This window comes from Marmota monax, unplaced genomic scaffold, assembly GCF_021218885.2.
Source record: "Marmota monax isolate L192 unplaced genomic scaffold, Marmota_monax_Labrador192_F-V1.1 WCK01_AAM20220418_F8-fsc00007, whole genome shotgun sequence".
Lineage (NCBI taxonomy): Eukaryota > Metazoa > Chordata > Mammalia > Rodentia > Sciuridae > Marmota > Marmota monax.
In genome coordinates, this window is record NW_026692781.1 from 24,462,571 (window position 1) to 24,485,878 (window position 23,308).

The following is a 23,308-nucleotide window of genomic DNA, read 5'->3' on the forward strand; positions in this document are numbered from 1 at the left end:
TATTACCTAACTGGGTGCACTGAGTGGCAGATCTCCTTGTTTATGTAATTGAACGTTAATATTGGGAAAGGTTGTTTGCCTAGTGATTGTTCTTCACATCCCCTTTCTCTTTTCACTAACCATCACCTTTGGGGAGTGATTTGGGAGTAGTTGAAACCAACTAGCCTAACTTAAAAAATTCCAATACTGCCTGCACTATCTTGTTTCTCAAAGCTGTCTTTAGTTTTGGTTAATGAAAAAGCATATGGTTGCCATTTCCTTTCTGAGAACTGCTGAGTTACTAGGGAAGGAAGTAGGAGATGTTCAGCTGAGCTGTATAGTGGGGGAGGGAGATTTGGGAAGGGTTGGGCCAGCAAAAGCAGAGCACTAGCTTCTGCTTTTGCTGGGCTTGGTTTCCTAAGTGTCTGCTTCCTCTTTATAAAATGTCAACATAATTAGTCTGAGCAACCCTACATAATCTCCTCTTTCTGGGGGTAAATAACTGAGAATTTCAGGAGTGGCTAACTTTCTTTGCCAAATACTTGGCCACAAATCTACTTAACATTCTTAATTGGTTTCCTGTTTGTATCTTTTTAAGAACTCATCAAACTTTTTTTTTTAAAGTTCTGATTTAAATATTGCTCATATGAGAGTGTTTTGCCTGCATTAAAAATAAGCTTTGAGGAATGTCTGATTGAAGTGTCTGTCAGATAACCATGGTGAACAGGAAGTTCTTTTCTGGATTTGGAGTCTGGGGGAGACCTAAGGTTGGACCTTAGTTCTGCCATTAACTGGCATGTTTTCATTTGATGTAGAAATCATGCTCATCATATTATTTTACACCATTTTCCAATATTACATCATTGTCTTTGGCACTCTGAGCCCTTTTGTCTGTGAACTGGAAGCTTCTGCTTCTTTAGAAAAAAATCTTGACTCTCTTACTAATGTTGTGATTATTTTTGAAACTTTTTTTAGGGTAATAATATAGCTATTCTTGCAGATAATCAGAAAGGAGAAAAAACTTGCATGTTTCTTACATACAAATTCTTTGACATGCCTCCCAACATTTCTGTTGATGATCAGTTAACTAGATGCTTATTTTTTTTAAGAATTAATTTTTAGTTGTCCTTTTGCTACCACCTTATTTCTTCCATCGTTTTAAATAATCCCACCACTGAACTTTAAATATAAAAATATTTCTTAGCCGGAGACCTCTGGAGTAAAGATTGCCTACATTCAGAACCCAGTTTGATCATTCTCCAGCTATGTGGTTTCTGGTGAGTTTTCTCATCCTTAAAATGGGGATTAAAATTAGCACTCCCTATAAAGGACCCATGAAAAGATCAGTGTTAAGCGATTACTCTTTCCTTTAATAATAGAAAATTGGCTACTAGAAAATATTGAGTATCCATCAACCATTTGCTAGACACGAGTTAAATGTTTTCTGATCCTATTTCATCCTCTATGAGGTAGGGATCCCAGGTCTGTTTTTCTGATGATTAAATTATGGACCAAAGGTCACACAACTGGTAAACAGTTCAAGGCCAGGTTTGTTTCTAAAGCACATTTTTTTCTTTCTTCAGGTTATGTTTCAGGGTTTCCCGACGCTGATATATGATTACTTTTGATTTTATAAAAACAAGTGTAAATTAAAAGAAAAGTCAAATGACGAAGGAAACCTGTCTGCAAAGATATTTAACTGCTTGTCTATCTTCTTTGTTTTGTAGAGTGAAAAGTGAAAGACCAGGTAGGATGGTCTGTGTTGAAGACCTGCCTGTTGAGCTGCCTGTATGATCTTCATCAAGCAACCCTCATCTTTCTGGATCCCAGTTTAAATATGCTTAAAATGGTGAAGCTGAGCTGATCTCCAAATTCCCTTCTGGTCCGAAAACTCCAATGTTACAACCATGGAACCATTCACCATCCCAGCCCGTTTTTCCTTGATCCTGAACACAGCTAACCATGCCAGAGCCCTGTTCTAATTCAATTGCATACTTTTGCACCCGCTGAATCCTAAACTCAATCGTTCCCGTGACCGCAGGACCAAAGGGCATGGGTTGGGGACCGAACGCTGAGTGGCAAGGAGAGAAAGGGAAGAAGACCCTGACGTTGGCCAGCTTGTAGTAAAAGCCGGCAGCAGGAAAGTTAAGCAGGGAAGAATTGACGTTGCGCAGCGACGGAGGGCGGGGGCGAAAGCGGATTGGCAGGCTGGGGGCGGGGCCAGCACTGACAGCCCCGGGGGAGGAGCTAAGGAAGCTGCGTGGGCGTCGTTGGTTCTTTTCCATCCCTTGGTTTCCCCGACCCTGCGCCACGCGGGCGTGGTGGCGGGCGTGCCGACGCCGTTTGACGTCACAAGGGGCGTGGCTGCCTGGTAGTCCACCGGCGCGCGGGCGCGTTCGGCAGTCGCAGTTTGGGACGCGGGGTGTGCGGTTGCAGTTTTCTTTCCCGTTTTGATGTCACAGCAGATCCCTTCTCCGAGTCCAGGATAGACTGGGCGCGCGCCCGCGTGTGTGTGTGTGAGCGGGACTCAGGACAGAGGTGTCCCCTCACTGTCTTTTTTTTTTTTCTTCCTTTTATCCAAAGAAGGCAGTTCTTACCTTTGCCTCCCGGTCGCCCATTTGGGAGCCCGGCTGGCGTGCGGAGTGGTTCGGGTTTTCTTTTTGTTTTCTTTTTTTCTTTTTTTAATTTTGAACTTGTGAGCGCTCCCCCCCTCCTTTTTACCCCCTCTTCCCCTCCCCCCAATTTGGGCTCAGTGCCGCCAGCGCTGGTTTCCTTGAATAACCGCATTCTGCCCATTCTCTGGCAACCCCAGCCTCAGTTTGTCCCTCCGCCCTCGCCCCTGGCCCGGGAGGGTGGGAAGCCTTGTCCCCGCCCTTCCCGTCCGCCTCTCTGCAGCGGTAGCCGCACCTGCTCAATATGAATGGGGTCAACGACCCACCTCTTTTTATAAAAGATATTAAGCCCGGACTGAAAAACTTAAATGTCGTCTTTATTGTCCTGGAGATAGGTAAGTGGGGTCTGCAGCCCACCCCACCGCCCCATGTGCGCCCCGGGTTCGGAGGGAAGGACGCCGCCGGCGCGAGCCGGGGCTCCCCTCCCCCCTGCCCGTCCTCCCCGATCCCCTCCCCCACCCACGTGGTCCCAGTGGCCCCCGCCGGCGCTCTGATCCCAAGGCGGTGTGAAGCCAGGGCTCGGCCTCTCTTCTTTCCAAAAGTATTAAAATACGGAGGAGGAATAGCTTCTTCGGACGTCCTCGTTAATCTAATACGCCCCTCTCCCTTTTGATTTTTAAATCTTCACAGGACGCGTGACCAAAACCAAAGACGGCCATGAAGTCAGATCGTGCAAAGTAGCAGATAAAACGGGCAGCATCACTATTTCCGTGTGGGATGAGATTGGAGGTCTCATACAGCCAGGGGATATTATTCGGTTGACCCGAGGGTAGGTGTGTAAAAGAGGGTGGGGGGCCGGTGAGCCTAACAGTGCAGATTCTGGATTGGCTGGCTCCCGGGATCCTGCCAAGTACTGAAGTTCCATACCTTTTCTGTGGGCTGCTCTAAAGTTTTGAGCCCCTTTGGTGTTAATATTAATGAGCTTCGTTGGAATGCAGCCCAACCTTGCAGGTAAACTCGGTAGATTTCAGACAGGAAATTCATTTCCTCTCCCTCCAATTTACAGGGTAGTTATGTTTTAAAATACTGGCCTTGGAGTCATTGAGTCTTTCTAGTAGATTGGTATAGTCCGTAATCTTTTCTAAACCTTTAATTGAGTATATTTAGTTCATTTCTATCTCCTCCTTTTTTAATGACTTGAAATCCTTCCAATAGTTTTTTTTTTTAATACTTATTTTTGTGGACAGAAAACTAATTGGAAGATTTAGTATTTTCTGTGGTACAAATTTGTACTCAGAAATTAGACAATGTCTGGAAGCCTCATTCTGTAAAATGATTTTTTTCTATTTTGTGTCCTAAGGTCAATGTGGTAAGGCCAAAATGTACATAGAAAAAGTTTGGCAGAAAGACTTCTATGATACCTTCATTCAGAAGAGTCAGGTGGCAAATTGGTGGTTTTAAAAAACAATTTAGCACTTTTTTGTTTTGGATAGACTAAGTTAAAATTTTTGCCAAATCTTTATCTTAAGAAGACAAAAGGCCAGGAAAGTGTCTTGAAAACAGAAGCTGGGAACTTTTGTGATCAATAGAATTGTAATAACTACAGGAAAAGTTGGTGGAGATTGATGTTGGTTAGTGAGTAGAATCCAAGGAAATATTTGAGTGCCCTGGGTGTAGGAGCTTAGAGCTCTTTGATACTATCTTATAGGTCTTACAACATCTTCAGGAAGTGAGGTAGAGTATCATCAAAGCAGGAAATGAGAGTCAGGACTTAGACATTTTATTCTCGCACACTGACTCATTATGACACTAATTATGTTTTTTAAACTTCCACATCCTCAATTTACACAAAAGAAAATTCCTACCTGGGAGAGTGTGGTAAGGATTAGCTTAATTGAAGTTTTTTGACCCCCCAGAATATCCTTTTTCCAGTGATTAAAACTACTTTATACAAAAAACAGTATCTCTTTTCAAGTATTTCCTATACTGTAGTCAGTCATGATGTTTCCATCTAAACATTTGTCAAAAAAGCTAAAACTCATTAGCTATACTATTTAAGGGGCCCAATGGTTAAGAAGTACAATTTATTTATTTTTGATGCTGGGGATTCAACCCAGGGACACTTAACCACCAAGCCACATCCCTAGCCCTTTGTATTTTTTATTTATAGAGATAGTCTCTTGCTAAATGCTGAGGCTAGCCTCAAACTTGCAATCCAGCCTCGACCTATCTAGCCACTGGGATTATAGCTGTGTGCCACTGTGCTGGCTAAGGAGTACAATTTAAAGGAAAATTCAAAACTAAAGAAGTTCTCTTTACCACTTCATTGGGAACTCTTCATCTTGTGGAGGTAGAAGAAAAGCAGTTAAAATTTGGCTATACCATGACAATAAGTGTAAAAGGAAACATGGGGTGTTAACTTATTACATCTTGTGGCTGAAAATAATAAAAATAACTTCATACACACACACACATACATATATAATATAAAGTTGTAGATAGACGCAACACCTTAATTTTATTTATTTTTATGAGGTGCTGAGAATCAAGCCCAGTGCCTCACAGGTATGAGGCAAGTGCTCCACCACTGAGCCACAATCCCAACCCCTAAAAATAACTTCTGCTTAAATATCTGCAATTAAAAGCTTTTCCTATATTGACTGACTACAGATGTAATTTTAAATCATCTGGGGCATAACAATGCTTGTTTTGCTAAAGGAAGTTTTCTTTCATTTCTAGTGTTGTAACTTAAGTAATTGTGTCACAATTTGGTGATATAATTTTCTTTGTATTTTTTAGTAAGTAGCAAGTTTATGCTAGAATTGTATTTGATTTACAGAGGGCCTGATTTCCACTCCTATCCCAATACAAAATACACAGTATAAAGGTTTATTTGACTTACATAGACTGAAATATACATCTTTCTAAAGAATTAACGTTTCTTTTTAGATACGCATCCATGTGGAAAGGATGTCTGACACTTTATACTGGAAGGGGTGGTGAACTTCAAAAAATTGGAGAGTAAGTATTAAAATGCATTTTGTACAATTGAATAAATTACAAATGTTTACAGAATAATTGGTAGGTATAAACTATAAATCACTTAATTGGCTTTTTTTTGATGGATACTAGTTTTAACAGCTATTAGTATAGTATCCTATGTTGAGGATATCCATTTTCCTGGCAGACAGCAGTAAAAGCGGCAATTCAGACCAGCCTCAGTGGGGCTATTTCTGGTAGGTTTTAGAAACACGCATCTTTTAGGTGTCATTTGAATTGAATTCCCTCATCTAGTGATTCATGAAAAATAGAGCAAGGCATGAATTTCTGGCCATGAGTTTACATGTTCTTTTTCTTTTTGTGTATGGGTGAATTTGTACTCATGGTAAAAGGACTTGCAGCAATGAAAACTGAAGTCCTCTATTTATCTACAGCCTAGGTATGGTGCAGGCAGCCGCAATGCGAGCTTCCATACACTGCTACCCTGGTAATGATCTCCACCCAGACCTGGAGAAACCGTCCTCTCTAGGGGTGTAAAGGTAATTCAGCCTCCGTGTTAGCCTAGTCATTTGGCTTGTGCTCATAAAATATGGTACAGGCAATGAGCCAGATCTTTTTTCCATTCTATTGGTTAATGCTTAAACATCTGCTTAATGTCCATTAAATTGGAGGATATTTAGAGAGAAGTCATAAATGGCACCAAAAAGAAAAAACTCACACTGAGAGGATGAGGTACTTTGTTGGGAGAAAATTGTTAATGATGAAAATGAGCTTACAAGCTTTTTTAAAAATCAGAGACTGAAGTAACACTTTGTCTTTGCTAGAGGAAAAAATTTGGATCCACTCATGTTTATATGTAGAGTGGTATTATTAGCACTAAGTATTATGAAAGGTTTTAGGGTCAGTATTACCAAACCTGTCCTGACCTTCACGTATGCAGAGGTATTTACAATAATGTTTGATGGTTGGTTAAATGAAGAACCACAGGAGGTCACTTAATTTCTTATGACTGCTCTTTGTCAGAGTCTGTTTAGGATTACCTAAAATGGATTCTAGTTTCTTTTTAGTGGGTTAAGGAACTAAGAAAATACATATTTGTCAGTTAGTACATATCATGTAGTCACTACAAGCTCCGATATAAACTGGTGGCTTAATATAGCCAGTTATCTGTCCTTTATCACCCAGAATCCACTCTTAACCTTGGATGATTATCTTTGCAGATTCGAAGTGATTGGTCAAAAGAGGGACTGGATGAGAGTGTGTGAATGGATCAGTGCAAATCCATCACCACTGCTGGAGAAACCACTCTGGAACCCTAAACACAGTTCACTAGCATCAGCCTGTCTGGAAAAACTGGACAAAGATTTGTTTTTGTGTCCAAAAATCCTTTGACATGATTTTTTTTTTTTTTTTGCAGTATAGAAGAATTTAAATATGAAATAGAATGTTTTATGTGTTGTAGATAGTTGGATATTTGATGTTTAATGGGATATACTGATTTTAGAGACTGGTTATAATGAATAGCATTAGTTAGCATTTTGTTATTCATTTGACACCTAAATTCTTCATTACCAAACCTTAGGAATATTAAGGAAAGGTTGATTAACTTCAGAAGTCTATTTAACTTGTCCTTTATTTTCTTTCAGATTTTGTATGGTTTATTCAGAAGTGCCAAATTTCAGTGAGCCCAACCCAGATTATCGAGGACCGCAGAACAAAGGGGTAATTAATCCAAATATAGAGTGCATTTTTATGATTGGGCTAATATGACTGTGAACTATAGTTCTGTACTGAGGCTAATCCTGTGATACCCTGAATGTAATGAAGAGAATTGTAAAAAATAATCTTTAAAGTAACTTTCATTAAAAATACTCAATGAGTCTGTTTAGGGCATAGAATATTACGGATATATATATATATGCACCATTTAGATTTTGTGGAGTGAGGAGTCATGTCAGGAAATACAGGATGTAACAGAAGCTAAAAAAAGGTTTGGGGAACATTCTTGAATCTTTTACCATTGAATGGACTTAGACAAATTTTTTAAAGAATTGTTAAAAGATAATTTTACAAAACCATTAAAACTTTAAAAAGGGTATAATAAGTTTGTAATAATGAGTGTTATTTTAATCTTCATTTATTTAAAACCTTTTTTTTTAAGGCACACAATGAACAGAAGACTAATTCCATGAATAGTAATATAGGTACAGGTACATTTGGATCAGTGGGTAAGTTTTTTTTTTTTTTAATTTGTGATTAGGTATATACATTATGGGAAGTGTGAAAGATTTAGAGGAAAAGAATATCTTTAGGCATAAGTAAGTACTAAAGGTGAACTACTAATAAAAAGGGAATCTGCAAATGTTTTCTAGAAGGCAAATAATGTGTACTTGCAAGCCAATTTACTGAGCACATTCTATAAATTTTGGACCAATTTCAGGGAATATAATATTGAATATTGACTAATACATAAGACTGGTGTATCTGTGAAGATGTCTGGTACTATTTTCCCACTTATTTTTATAAAAGTTTTGTAATCTAGTTATTTATAATAGATACAGTATTAGTGGTTATGTTGGTACATTGAAAGCTGATATTCATATTAGTAGTTCTGAAAAGTAATAGTAAATTAACACCTTAAATTTTCATATATTATTAACTGCCTTTTTGAAAGATTGGCATTTATCCTAACAGGTCCTTGTAACCCCTGTTTAAGGTTTTTTTTTTTTTCCCAAGTTTTTATTAAGGAAAAGTCATTAGATTTCATTAGAATAAATGATACTTTATTTGACCTGATTGCATATTTTGGCACAACTGATCATCACACTGTGCCGTCTAAAAAAGGATTATGTTGTCTGTTTTGAAAAATTAACCATATTTGAGCAAAAATGTTGGTACTCAACATTTTTTGCCTTTTTTTTGGTAGTATAAGCAGTGCATATGTTTTTTTTTCCTGTTCCTTTTCTAATCTTGTTGCCCAAATTGGCTTTTTTCCACTACTAACACAATATCAAGTTAATGTATTTATAGTACTGATACATTGTAAAAACCTAAAACTAGCATTTTTTTTCCAGTGTAAAAAGAAGTTTGTTTTCCCTAATATTTAAAAGCATTAATAGATATATTGGAACTTAAAATATGTGTAGTTACATAGATTATTATAGACCTCTTCTGAAGATAGTGATGATTTTTTGTATTCTTTTTTAGGAAATAGCCTTCAAACTGGCCCTGAATCAAGGGGATACCAACTTTCATATGCTGGTGGAAGCAATGTCCGGGGACCTATCAATATACAGCTACCAGGAGCTGCTAATAATCAAACAGTCATGACCACAATAAGTAATAGCAGGGACCCTCGGAGAGCCTTTAAAAGATGACCTATGCCAAATAGTCACATGTAGTTTTTAAACTACGTGCCCTACTTGAACACTTAGTGCACTTTTATTTATTGTTAACTGTGAAAAATATGTCCTTTATTGGTTTCCTTTTACGTTTTTGGTTTGTTAAGAAGAGTGGTTTTTTTTAATAGCAAAACTGTTAAGCTGCTCAAGTCTCCTGTTGAATGGGAACACTGAAAAGTAGGGGCATATATTTTTAGAGCAAAAAAGTTATTGGATATCCTCTAAAAATTGCACCCATTTCAAGGGTGAGTTATTTAAAACATCAGCTTTATAGCCTCTATGAGTCTTCTGTATGAATTTTGTAATATTTCACATAAGGCTTAATGGGAGATGTTCTTTGTCGTAAATTCAGATATTGCCAACTAAAGCAATAACCACCAAAAAAACCCCAAACAAAACAGAAACTTGGTCAATGCCAGCAATAGTTTTTGAGTGTTTGTTACTCCAAGAATGAATGATTTTGTTGAGTGACTGCCATTAAGATTTCCCAAGAAACGAATCATCTTAAATGAATCATCCTAAATTGTTTCATTACCAAAAAAGATTATCAGAATTATGGAACAGAATGCAATCTGTATTGTAATATGTAAGTTTTAGAAGAAAGCTACTTTGCTTTATTTTCAGATAGTGCTCTTAACATTTGTTATTATCGTGGATTATATTGAAAGAAAATTTTAAAAGAGGCCTTGAATATTTATTTTTGAATCTACCATGTTAAATATTGAGAAGTTTAATTTGAGAGAGTTATAAAGTCATAATAAACATTGATCTAATTATTTTTAAAAATAATTTTGGTGAACATAGTGAAGGTGATTCAAATTGAATTCATATATTAATATGCAGTCTTTAAGTTATAGATCCTAGGTATTTACAGGTACTCAGCCTGAACTGAAAATCCTAGGTGGTACTTCAATTTGAAGTTTGTGTGTATTGTCAAAAGTTTCTGAACACAATTCACATAGCCTTATTAAATAGCAAAAGTTAAATGACAAAGAAGTGATTACAGCTTTATTTAGAAACGTTAAGGTGGAATTTATTTATGTGTCATAAATGGTACCCATTTCTACTTTTTACTGTAGGGTGGTTAACTGGCAAATTTTTCTTTTGTTTAGAATTTACGTCTTCTTAAATATTTATCTCTTGAATAAAACTTGCGTTAATGTTAACAGATTTTGGAGTTTTGGAAAATTAAAGTACTGTCAGATGTGGGTTACTGTTCTTTCAGTCCTGCCCTCATTTTCTTATTTGTGATGCTGGGCTAGTTATTACAGTTGAGACCTTCTCTAAGTCTTTGATTCTACAACTGTAAAAGCAAGTAAATAATATTACTTCTTTGTGTAGTTAAAGACTGCAGTGTGAGAAATTGGAATGATTTCTGCTAAATAATAAGGAGTCAAATGTTTGTCTGATCATACCTCAGGAGTACAAAAATGCAGAATTTAGAAGTATTGCTATTTAGTGTGATGAGATTAAGTAGAAAAATAACTTAAATTTTTCTTTTGTGATTGACACTGCCTCAATAATTTAACCTTGTTCTATGATTTTATTACTTATTAACAAGTTTCTTTTTTCTTAAGGGAAGCCTCCAAAACCAAAGCAAAGTGAATTAAATCCATAATGAATATTTGCCTTTCCAGTCTTCTTGGACAGCAGTCATGAAGAAATTAAGAGGAAGAAAGTTTCTACCTTCCTTCCTGGTGCTTTCAGCTTTCAACTGTGAAATAAGTTTAAACAACACCTAGTGAAACAAAAAGCATTTAGCATAGAAATGCACTCAGCTTAAGATCAGGCCCCCTTGTCGTTTCTACAGAACAAATCTGAATTGGATCAAAACCTGATCAGAGCACGTTGTCCTTCAGGCAGGGTTGGTGGGAAGTTGCTGCAGAATAGAAACTGAAAGTTGAAATCCATGAGGTCAGATGATGATATTTAATGGTGAAGGCTAAACTTTAATAAGGTTCTCTTGTAGTGTCAAACTGTGTTTGCTTTTACACTATAGTTTTAGTAATTTGAGGATACCCTGAGTATGTGTAGTTACAAATATTTGTGACATATTTTTATTATTTAACATTTTAAATGAATGTTTAATTTGCTTGGTTGAATAATACCGAGGAATAATGCTACAAACAAGTGGATGAAGATTAGTAAAAGGTTTTAATTTATGATACAAGAATTTAAAAGTAAGTGGAGGTGGTTAGCCTTCAAGGATGTACAATGTTGAGTTTTACATCAGTCTGAAAACACTGGCAGCCAATAGTTCATATTCTGTATAAGAATCTGACAGCTTAGTTGCTTAAATGACTTCCCTTTTCAGTGTCATTAGCATAATGATTGTTGCTCCAAGCCTTTTCAGGCTGCATGTGACTCTTAAGATCTTTTCCTCTAATGTGTTTGAAAGCATTCTAGAGATCACAAACTGGAAAACCATGAGAAGTCATATTTGCAAAACACTTTGCCAAGCAATTGTGTTTTTTAGTCTTGGGATTCCCTGCCTTATTGCTGGTTTTTTTTTTTTTTTTTAAGATCTAGTTTTTCTTCTCTTTGTCTCCTGTCTGGTTGGGAGTCTGAATATATCCAGTAGAAAAAGATGGTGAATTCTCTAGAATGGCCAGTAAGGGGGCGTTAGAGGCAAACGTACTTGTGTGTTGAGTTCCAGACAATAATTACACATTAGAGTGATTAAACAGTTCCACATTTCACAAAATAGTAATGATTAACAGTTCAGGTACACTTCTGAGGAAATCTTAATTATGACCTTTGGAAAGCAGCTCTTGATCGTGTGTTATATTGAAGGAGAAACGAAAAAAAAAATTTTTACTTTCCAGATACATCTTCTGCAGATGCCTCAAATTTTGCCTTAATAAGAGTGTATGAGAATTTGGATTCAGATACTGTATCCACATTACCCCAGGTTTCTGACCTTAGAGGATTTATTGATGTTTCTCAAAGCACACACTAGAGAAAATCCCAAGTCCAATTCACCTGCTAAGCCATTAATTTAGCCTTTTACCATGTTAACCCTTAGACTTAAAGACACTAAGAACTTTTTATCCATATTAGATAGCCAGTAGGGTAGAAGAATATGAACATTTTAACACTTCAATTGGGAAGCATTTCTTTTAAACTTCGTGTAAAGTCAAAGTTTTACCCACAGTTTTATTGTGGATCCTTAATTTGAGAACATAACCAACCCGAATTTGGATGTTTTGTCTTATCAAAATTTGTGCATCTGCACATGGGTAATACAGTTTCTTGGTTCATATTCTGAATATAGAATAACATTGAACATACTTGAATAAAACTCGGTTTCTACACCTACGAGATGCCCCAAGAAGTTTCGAGAAATATGGATTGCTCCTCTGACCTAGAATTTGCAAGTGTAGGTCTGGGAGGAAGACCTGCACTTATTCTGAAGTACCCTGCATGTCTTCTGCTCTGGGGATTTCCTCATCACAATGAGATCACAAAAGTTTTCTCAGTTTATTTTATCTTTATGAAGCTATAGACTACTAAATTTGGGATTGTACGTGGAAAATAATTAGAAGGATGTTCCTCAAAGCAAAGATTCAATGGCTGCAGCAGATAGTTCTGAGAATAAGAGGTTGAGTGGCCTCTGGATATGAGCACTGCAAATTTTTGAATTAGATTTAAAGTAGAATTAAATAACATCAATGTTAAGATCAAATCTCTACAGCAGGGTCACATGGCTTCTACTGAGCCTACATGTCAAGTTAAAAGTAAGATTTTTTTGCCCTAACCTTTGGTTAAAAACTTAAAATTTTTTGTTGTTGCATATTTCAGCAAGTATATGTTCGTGGCATCTATCTACTCTTGTCCCTTAATTCCCTATTATAAGAAGTCTAACCAAACTAAAAAATAAACTGGAGCATGATATTCCTGAGAGTATCTGTAGAGCCACCCCTCTTACACCTTCAGATCTCAATCCTGTTTTGTATAGAGAAGCAGCTACAATAAATATTTTCCACAGTTAATATGCAGGGCATGATTTGCTTGCCATGTGAGGCTAATCTTAAGTTTCAAACATGGCCCTAGTAGGAGACTAAGCTCTTGACATGTTGTTGGACCACTGAAAAGAATAAGAATAGGGTAGTCTGCATTAGTGCTTCTGTTATCTGGCTTAGGGTAAACATGGAGAAAAGGTTGCATTACTGTTGGATAACAGTTTTATGGTTTGAGCGTAAGGAAGAACATTAAGTGCTAGATTGTTTAATTGTAGTTTGAGTAAACAATACTAGACATCAAGAAGTAAATTTCCCTTAAACAGATTAAGCCCTAACCTATTAATGCTATGGAAAATATTGCAAAGTTTCATACTTGTATTTGTCAATAGGACTGGTAGAAAGTGTAAACTATTTAAAACATCTTTTGATGAGTGGTTTAAAGAATTGAAGTAGAACATGAAACTGCCCTTATAAATTTTATTCTTTGACCCAGTTGTGTATTTATAAAATGTTGGCTAAATGCTGCTGTCCTTGTAGTTGAGTGAGCTTTGCAGAACATAGCATATTTTAAATGTCAGGATATGATTTGGTGAAAAGAACATGGTTTTGAACTGAGGAGATCTGGGTTTGAGACCTGGGTCTACTGTTAACTGGCTCCATGACCAGGAGCATCATCATAAAGTTAGGATATGTACTTGCAGTGTTATGAGGACTATGTGAGCCAATGTCAGTGAAGCAAGATATCTAAGGCTCAACAAATGTTAATTCCTTTCCTCTTGACCAATGGAAATGACAAGTACTGGTCATTTCTCCATGCTGTTTAGAGAATTTTTAATTTTTGAATTGATTTAGAAAATCTTCAATTTCAAATCAGGAGTGTTAAGCAATTTATATGAATTATATCTAAATTGGTTTTAAAACAGTACACCAAGGTACTCGGGTTTTACAAGTTTCTCCAGGCAAAGAAAAGCACTTATGCTGATGATTTGCCATGACAGCATGAAGGATTGAGTTTTCAATGCAAAGGTCTGCCCAATAGCTGAGTAGGCAGTGCTGTATTTGCATTCACCTTTGCCCAGAGGGTGAGGACTTGATTATGAAAGTGTGGAGAAAGAGAGAGGCCTTCCAAGGTCTGGACTAGATAGGTCAGTGGCCTAGGAAAAGGCAGAGGGCACACTGGAAGGAAATTTCTATTCCTATAGTGACATCCCTAAGGATTGCTGTGCATGCATAAGTACAGAGTAATTTTGCTTATGAAAACTAAAGCATTGGGAAACTTTCCCCAACGTTTTATGAACAATTTCAAACATGCAGTGATGTAGAAAGAATTTTAGTGTAAAACCCTTATATACTCACCACCTGGATTTTGCCATTCACATCTAACTAAATCACATATTTGTCTATCCTATATGTTCATTAATATATTTCAAGTAAACAGATAACAGTTCATATTCCTCTTTCTCAGTAGGCCTATTCATTAGAATTCAATATCTTTCAGTTTTTAGGGTAAAATTTACATATGCACCTATTTTGCATGTTCATTTGTGAGTTTTAGGACTAAACAAGCCTTTGAAACTCAAACCCCTATCATAGAATATCACCATCCCTCTGGAAATTTCCCTCAGGTGTCTTCCCAAGTCACATGACCCCAGTAGCCATCACTTCTGATACTTTAGAAACCATTTTTAGCTTAAGGGACAATTTTATGTGTCAGGTCATCTCTAGAATTCAAGTTTTTTAATTCCAGTTCCAACTCCAGTTGCCACAGAACAGTCAAGCATAGCCCCTTCATCTCAGAAATGAAATTCTAAGACCTTGGCATTTTCAAATTCTGTCCCTTGTTTCAACTTTGCTCCAGCTTTTTTCTTTTACCTTGAAGATTTACACTTGGCAACCCAGACTCTTGGGGCAGAAAGTGCTGAAATAAAAACCAGCTGACTGGAGATTTATAGTCCCAGGATGGCTGGTTAGAAGTTGCTCCCTGGGGTGCACTACTACTCCCTGAGCAGCTCCAAGCAAGTGGTAGAATCGTATGAAGTCCTCTGTTTGCAGTGGAGAGCCAGAAGCAGAAGGGAGTCACTGGAACTTGTATGTTTTCAGGGCAGATGCTCAGCTCTTAAGTAGATTTTGATTCTCAAATTCTTGATTTTCTTAAAATATAAGTTTAGAAATGCCCTCTGTTTCTTGGGATTTTGTTGTCCTTGTAGATTGGGATTCAGAGTTATCATACCCAGAATGTATAGGTGTCTTGCTAAGGAAAGACCCCTTCTCTCAATCTACAGGGAAATGTCCCTGAATGAAACACTGAAAAAAAATACAGTTGTTAAATTATATATTCTTTCCCAGTTTGTGCACACATGTGTACACAACACAGCACACATGGTCACTTCCAGCAGAGCTGTTTCTGTAATGAACACATTTCCTTTCATAGATATGTTCCTTTCTCATCAGTTACTGTTAAGTATTCACTCCTTCCACTTCTTTAATGGGCTACCTATAGTTCAGTACTAACGATAAGCCAAGACCTGTGCTGTTAAGTAACCTATATTATCTCATTTACTCTATAAAATGACTTTGTGAGGGAGGTCTTGTTATCATATGAAAGATTAAATAACTTTGAGATTGAAAGCTTAAGATCACACAAGTGGCAAAGTTCCACGGATAACATCTATACTTTTAACTGTTGACTGATACTAACACTTTGAGACTCCTGCTAAAACACACAGGACACCTTCACAGAGGTGACAGGATTGGAGTTGGTTTTAAAAGGAATACAGAGAAGAGAAATACAGAATTTGACTAACATTTTAATCTGGGGTTAGTCATACTTTAAATGTCAATTGAATATAGACCCAATTTAGTGAAATTTAATCTACAAGTAAAAGTAGGGAAGTAACAGTAGGGGAAATCAGTTATGACTAGCAACTCTGCCTGATACAAACAGTAGGAAAACAGGTGAATTTCCCTATAATTTGCAATTGGAGAAAACAATGGCTCAAAATCTAGAAACATTAAAGGAAAGATTAATAAATTTGACTACAGTTACATTTATATTTTAGTCAGCTATTTCACTGCTGTGACTAAAAGACCAGAACAATTTTAGGAGAGGAAAAGTTTATTTGAGGGTTCACAGTTTCAGAGGTCTCAATCCATGGACAGCAGGCTCCATTCTCTGGGCTCCAGGTGAGGCAGAACATTATGGTGGAGCAGTGTGGCAGAGGGAAGCATCTCACGTGCTGATCAGAAAGCAGAGAGAGACTCTGCTCTCCAGCTACAAAATATATACTCCAAAGGCCCCTAATGCCCTGTCTCCCCCCCACCCCAGCCATGCCTTACTCACCTTCAGTCACCACACAATTAATCCCATCAGGGATCAATCCACTGATTGGGTTAAGACTTTTACAATTCAGTCATTTTTTTCCTCTGAATCTTCTTGCATTGTCTCGTGACCTTTTGGGGGATGTCTCACATCCAAACCATAACACGATTAAAAGAATAATAGATAAATTGGAAAGTACATGTGTAATTTATGTCACAAAAGGCTAATATTCTTAACATGCAATTCATAAAAGTAGAGAAAATCACTATGGAAAAATGGACAAGAAATATGGACAGTTCACAACCCTGGTCTTTAAAGCATATAAAAAGATACTCAACCTCAAGATGAGAGATATAGATAAAAACAGCACTGAGATACATATTGATATGGAAAATGACAAACACCAAAATAGTGAGGCCTGTGAAAAGGGAGTGAAAAAGCAGCACATTGATTGGCATTGATCCTTTCCCAGAGCATTCTTTCCCAGTGACAGAAAAATCCCTAGAAAGCAAGCCAAAGCATTGATCCTTCCCCAAATAAATCCTTTCCCAGTGACAATACAATGGGACACTGAAGGAAGAGCAATAAGCACTGAATGCTGGCCGAAGACCCTCCATTCTTCTCCAAGTAAAAATATTGCCCAATAAAAACATTTTCAGATTCTCATAAACCTGTTTCCTGAGTGCCCAAATTGACCGCTGACCCTAGACTCCCCCATCTCACCCAGTAAGGCAGACTTTGAATTCTTAAGTGCCACAAACTGAGAAGCTCATCATTAATTAAGTCACCCCTCAGTATAACCTATATAAAGTCCAGTCCCTCCTTTGTCCAGTAGCTCATATTCCACGAGGAGAGTGGGTCCATTCCTGTAGGTGTAATCTCATTCCTGAATAAAAGGCTGAACTGATCAGTGACATTTGCATCTGGCCTGATACTTTTGTGCTAACATTTGGTTCCCTGACCGACCGAGAACAGGAGTAAGGTGAAATTTACCCTTCCCTGTCCCACTGAAGAATTTCCCTTCTCCTAAAGTTAAGTTAAATGACTGATGGGATCTGGGAAGTGGCCATTAAGTGCCTGGCACCCCCAAGAATCTCTGAGGTGGGAGAAACCCCAGCCACTTCTCATACAGCTATGGCTGAGTCCCGACACTGACTACTTCCCTTACCTCCCTCCTCACCCTCCACACCCTCTGAGTCCACTTTGGCTGAACCGCTGCCGGTATGTGACCTGTAACCAACTCCAAACCTGAGCTATGTTTTTGAAGCATTATGCTGTGTGGACAGAGCAAGGATTTGTACTGAATCTTTTTTATGGTGTTGGAGGCATCCTCTCTCTAACCCCCTTCACATTCCTTTCTCCCCTTCCCAATCTTCCCTTCCCTTACAAACCAGCAAACCTCACAGATCAGGGACCTCCTTGCCATTTTGTTTCAGAATCCATCACCACCTCCTCATCTCTCCAAAGAGGTAAGACTCCATTTGTCTGGTTTCTACCAAGTAGATAGCCCCACCTTTTGGCTAATAAGGACCTGGGTGATCCCCCACCACTGAGATTATGATAAGGACATTTACCCAATCCCCAATGGGAAAAGTCCAGTCCAAGACTGGCACATTGGTGGCAATAAGAGTGCAGAGGATGCTTTGCCCTCAACTGTCACCTCCATTGAACCTCTGCACATAAAGGAACTACCCAGGCAGTTCCCAGAGACTCCCCTTTGGCCAGGCTGTCTACCAATTTTAAGACCTTCTACTCCCAAACTGACCTCAAAATTAAACACCTCATTAGGCTCAGCACTCAAATTTGGCCACAATACAAATTAGATAATCTTCACTGGTGGCCCAAATATGAAACCTCCAAAATTTAAAAATCACCTGGTACAGGTTGGGAAAATTGTCTGAAATTTACAGAATGGCAAGGTTGTCTGAGATTCCTATCCAAGCTTTCTTTTTCCTTCACTCAATTAACAAATATACCAAGCCCTGTGTCAACTATGGGCAGCAGGGACACTGTGAACTGGACTGTTTCCAGGGAAAACCCCCTCTGGGGGCTGCCAGCTTCGAGCCACAATGTGCACCTCAACATCAATAATATGTTGGGGGGAAGAAAAGTCTAGGGGAGAGATCTGCTGGGCTCTTCCCTGGCTCCCAACAGGCCCACCGCCTAATGGGCGACACCTGGGAGGGTCTTTAAGCCTTCACACCAGTAGGACGAACTAGTTACCTGGAGAGGGTGCCCCTCCCCTTGGTACAGCCAGTTTCCCATGTCCCTTAATACATCCATGCAGCCCCAAGATAAAGGGACTGCAAATGACCAAGCAGCAGGCAAATATTCCCCGTCTGATGAGATTTTAAGGGAACAACTAGCTGGTAAATGTCCTCCCTTAACCCTGAACAGCCCAACAGCCAGTGGCAAGTCTCAGTAAGGAGCATGACATAACAGTCTCATTCCTCAAAAGTAATGGGAGATAATGTTTCATCATTTTCTGCATCCAAACCTGGCCTGATTACCAGTGGGGGGAAAAAGAGTTAAAAGCCCTAGGCAGCAATTTCCCTGGCCCCGCCCTGCCAAGCTTGCATTGGAATGCAAAGGGCAGGCTCAGTAGGAGACCTGAGACTAAAGAAAAAGAGTGTCCCTCTTACTTCTCCCTGGCTGCGACACAGAAAAATGATTTCAGTGCTCCCTCCCACTCTCTCTCTCCCCTCTGTCTCTCATGCTGCTTTACTGAAATAATTAACAGCTGTGTCATTTTTTTCTAGGACTCTTTATTTTAAGTTATATATATATATATATATATATTTTTTTTTTTTTTGAGCTCATGATTTTGATCCAGTGCACATAGGTTAATGTGTTTTTCTCATCAGATATTTTATCCAACTACAGAATTTTTTTTTTTAACTTTGCTTTGTTCAGAGACCAATTTACAAAGGTTAGTTCTAAATCTAATAAGTTTTAACAAATACCTGTAACATTGCAATGGAGATTTGCTTACAAAGCTACAAGGCCTTTGCTTTTGTCTATGTGTGCACACTTGTATGTTGTGTTATATGTACATATATGTGCATCATCCATGTGTTATTTACATGATATTAAAATTGGCATATTCATGATGAGCGCTTGTGAATTAAAATTTTTAAAAAGTGGATTCAAATACCTTTAATTCATGTGACTTAAAAAGTTCAATTTAAATTGAGTAAACAAATGAAGGTAAAGATACCTTTAAAATTACTAACTTACAAATTTCTCTAGGTGATCAAACCAATAAGATGTTTATTATAAAATGTCTAATATCTAGTTTCTAGTACTTTTCTTCAACAAGAGAAATGGCTAGCACTATTCAATACACTTGTCTGGTATCTTGTTTTTTACAGAAAAAATAAGTAAATTAAATTTGAGATGTATGAGGTTAACATAATTGTGTTTGTTAGAGATATCTAATTAATTTGCTAAGTTAAAATGCTAATTGTTGGGACTGGGGATGTGGCTCAAGCGGTAGCACGCTGGCCTGGCATGCGTGTGGCCCAGGTTCGATCCTCAGCACCACAAATAAAGATGTTGTGTCCGCGGAAAACTAAAAAATAAATATTAAAAAATTCTCTCACTCTCTCTCCCAAAAAATAAAAAATAAAAATGCTAATTGTTAAATATAACATCAAGTACTATTACCTTCTTGAATTCCATGGGATGATATACTTAAACATTATTTGTGTTTTCATGATTCTGTGTACAAAGGGTCCAAAAGTTTCAACTGTGCTTTCAATTAGAGTACTGTGAATAACATAAAGTACTTATTGTTATTAAAATGGAATAACTTGTCTAAATTCAGAAATTTCATAAGGGTTGTTTCAAATGTGAAAAAAAAAAAAAAAAAACCATGGGTCAACAGATAAGAAAGAGAAGTTAGAAGGTTCTAGGTATGGAAATATATTTAGTAGAAGGGAAAAAGTGTTTCTGGGTAAGAAGGCCTTTGTGTGATGAAATAAACAACATGGGGGTCTATGTAAGTAAAGGGCAAATTTCAACAAGTTTATGTGTAACTAAGTTGATTATATGTATGTAGAACAATCAGTAAAAGCTGATTGTTTTTCTCTAAGGTCAAATACTAATGTACTGATATAAAACCGAGGTTTAATCTATATATTAACCTGACAATGATTTCTTAAAATATTAATTTACTCTTAACATTGTGTCTGTTAAGTTTTATTCTTTAAAACAACTAGTGTTAAAGGAATTAAGATCTTGGGCTAGGGCTAGGGCTCAGTGCTAGGCCTCGCACATGTGAGACACTGGGTTTGATCCTCAGCACCACTTAAAAATATGTAAATAAAGATATCGTGTCCATCTACAACTAAAAAAAATATTTAAAAAAATCTATACATCACTGGTTACACTACATTATAGAGTCTAAAATTTTCTTTAAAAGCTACATTTAGTTATTATAAAGACATCAATATTGTAAACTAAATATGTTCATATTTTTTAGGTAAAGCAGGAAGTTTAATAGAATATTTTAACCAAGCTGATGTTCTCCAAACTAAAGTTGTCTGTAATGGTAATTTTAGACTTACAAGAATAGCAAATTTAATTAGGAATTTATGTTCTGTAACTTAACCTAAATCTTATGTTACCTTTTACACCAGCATAAAAATGTAAATGTACTTCTAAAAGATAATAAGAGCCTAATCTGTTTATAAAAGTTAATATTGTAAAACATGAAAACAATTTGCCACTTTTCCACATAAATAGAAAGTTAAAAGCTCTCTCAGCCTTTCTTTGATTCATGTTTTGAATGAAAATTTATATTATGTTAACTCATTTTCATATAGACTCAGGAAACAATATATGCAAACTTTGTAAAACATTAAGAAAGAAGCAAAGATCAGCTTTGAACTAGAACACGTTACCTAAGATTTGTAAAGAGCCTCACCTTACCTGAGATACAGCCCTTCCTCCCACCTTACTACATGTTAGAATGGCTCCAAAATAAGCCACACTCTAGCTCATTTAAAGTTGTGTTTAAAAGATTGGTTTTCGTTGTCAAGATTACTGTGATCTCAAAGAGGGGATATAATGTATAACTCAGCCAAAATTCAAGATAGCTATCATATAAACTAAATATATTTTAACTCTTGTTAATTTTATCTTGAATTTTGCTTATAAACTCTATAACTGTTGCCTATTAATGTTTTGCAGAGGTACTGCTTCAAGAACACAAAACCTGGGTTAATTTGAGACAATAAGCCATCACCTACAGGACAGACAGGATACAAGGCTAACTCCAAGTACTAATATAGACCTCAATTTAATAAAGGGGTAAATGACCGTAAGGTTATGGACATTGAAGTTAAAGCCCAGTACTCTTTATTTTAAGACTGGTGAGACTGGCTTGCTGGATGTTTAAGACCAAGGCTTAAAGATTGTTAAAATAAAAGGGCCAAGAAAGCCAATATTTGGCTCTTGCCTGCTGAGTCAGCCTGAACCAGGGAAAGAGAGAACTTCTCTAAGGAGCTTTGCAACTCTGGGCCACATGACCTCCTGATTGGGGAGATTAATGAGACCACTGGAGAATGAAAGCCAATCTGTGCATCTGTTGCAAAGAGGAGAGTCATTGGAGAAACGAGACATCCCTGATGCTTCCAAGGGAAGCCACTTCATCAAGGAGACCCTACCTAGAAGATAGCACTAAAAGAGCTAAGAAGCTGCTCTCAAGTTCCCCAAGAGTAACCCCTGTGGGAACTCAGCTGACTCTTAATACAGATAGGATCAAGGTCAATTTGACCAGCTTGGTCTTGAACACCTAGCAAAAACAGTTATAACCAAAATATGGCCATACCTGGGCATTTTAGAGGAAAACAAGTGTTCTTTTAAATAGAACTTAAGATGTACACTTGGGTTAGTCCCATATCCCTGATGCCCCCAAACTTCTAAGGTTTGTCCTTTGTGAGGCTCATATTTGCCCCTGCCTACCAAAATTAAACTGGCCTCTGTACCTAAATTTTCCTTATTCCTCAAACTGACATTTGACCCCACAATCAAAGCCTATCCATTTCAACAATAGCACACACCAGACATAGGAAAGCCCCCAAATTGTTCCCCTACTCACAGGGCTAGTAACATCCATTGGGATTAACACAGGAGCAGTGGGATTAGGAACCTTTATTCACTATAAAATAGCACAGGTTATTGTAGATATCCAACAGGTCATTGACTGGGTACTGACTTTACAAAATCAATTGGACTCCCTGGCATCTATCATCTTGCAAAACCAGTCAGGGAAGAATGCTATTTCTATGGAAACCAACCAGGAGTGGTAAGAGACAAGGTTAAATGGCTCCAGGACCACCTGGAATAGGGAAAATAGATCAATTTACTATTACTGTTAACAGGTTTATCATGCTGATTCTCGTAATATGCACAACTATGGGCATGGCAGTGGCACAGAGATTTATTGGGTCATATTCCACAGCCTGCTATTGTTCATCCAGTAACATGCTTTGATATTCCCCCTTCAATCTATCTTAATTCCACCACTTTTTTGCCTGATCCTTTGTGAACTACTGGGTCTACCCAACAATTTTTGTTTAATTACCCAGGATTGTCCTCCCGACCCCCACTTTGCATTTCTCTTGGTAACACGTATTGTTACTAAACCAAGCCTCAAAGCTGGGTTCATCATGACTCAGAAGGATAGAATCAAGAGGCCAGGCTTACTTTTCTCACAGGCAGAAGGTCTCCTGCCTGGCAGGAAGTTAATGTTAACTATTCATTAAACAGACCCCTATGCTTTCACCATAATCACAAAGACCCTCCACATGAATTGTTAAGGTGGACTAAATGTGTTACACCATATCCACAAAATCTTTCTGTTGCAGGAAAACAGGTTATAGATTGGGGATCTCATGGGGGAGTGATGGACACTCAATCTAGAGATACGGGATGGACATTCTTTCTTGGGACTGATTTACCTTGTGTTCATAGAAATAACATTGGTTCCAATATCGTAAAGTACTGGTACGATGGGGAATTATCACCTCC

The 23,308-nt window shown here is 37.7% G+C and overlaps 1 protein-coding gene across 1 annotated transcript; it reads left to right on the forward strand.

The window, feature by feature from the left end:
* The first annotated feature begins 2,216 nt into the window (after positions 1–2,216).
* Positions 2,217–10,158, forward strand: Nabp1 (nucleic acid binding protein 1). The gene is made up of 6 exons (XM_046447432.2): positions 2,217–2,986; positions 3,282–3,420; positions 5,541–5,612; positions 7,238–7,313; positions 7,753–7,819; positions 8,799–10,158. The coding sequence occupies exons 1-6, from the start codon at positions 2,896–2,898 to the stop codon at positions 8,966–8,968; spliced, it is 615 nt and encodes a 204-aa protein (XP_046303388.1). The 5' UTR covers positions 2,217–2,895; the 3' UTR covers positions 8,969–10,158.
* The last annotated feature ends 13,150 nt before the right edge of the window (positions 10,159–23,308 follow it).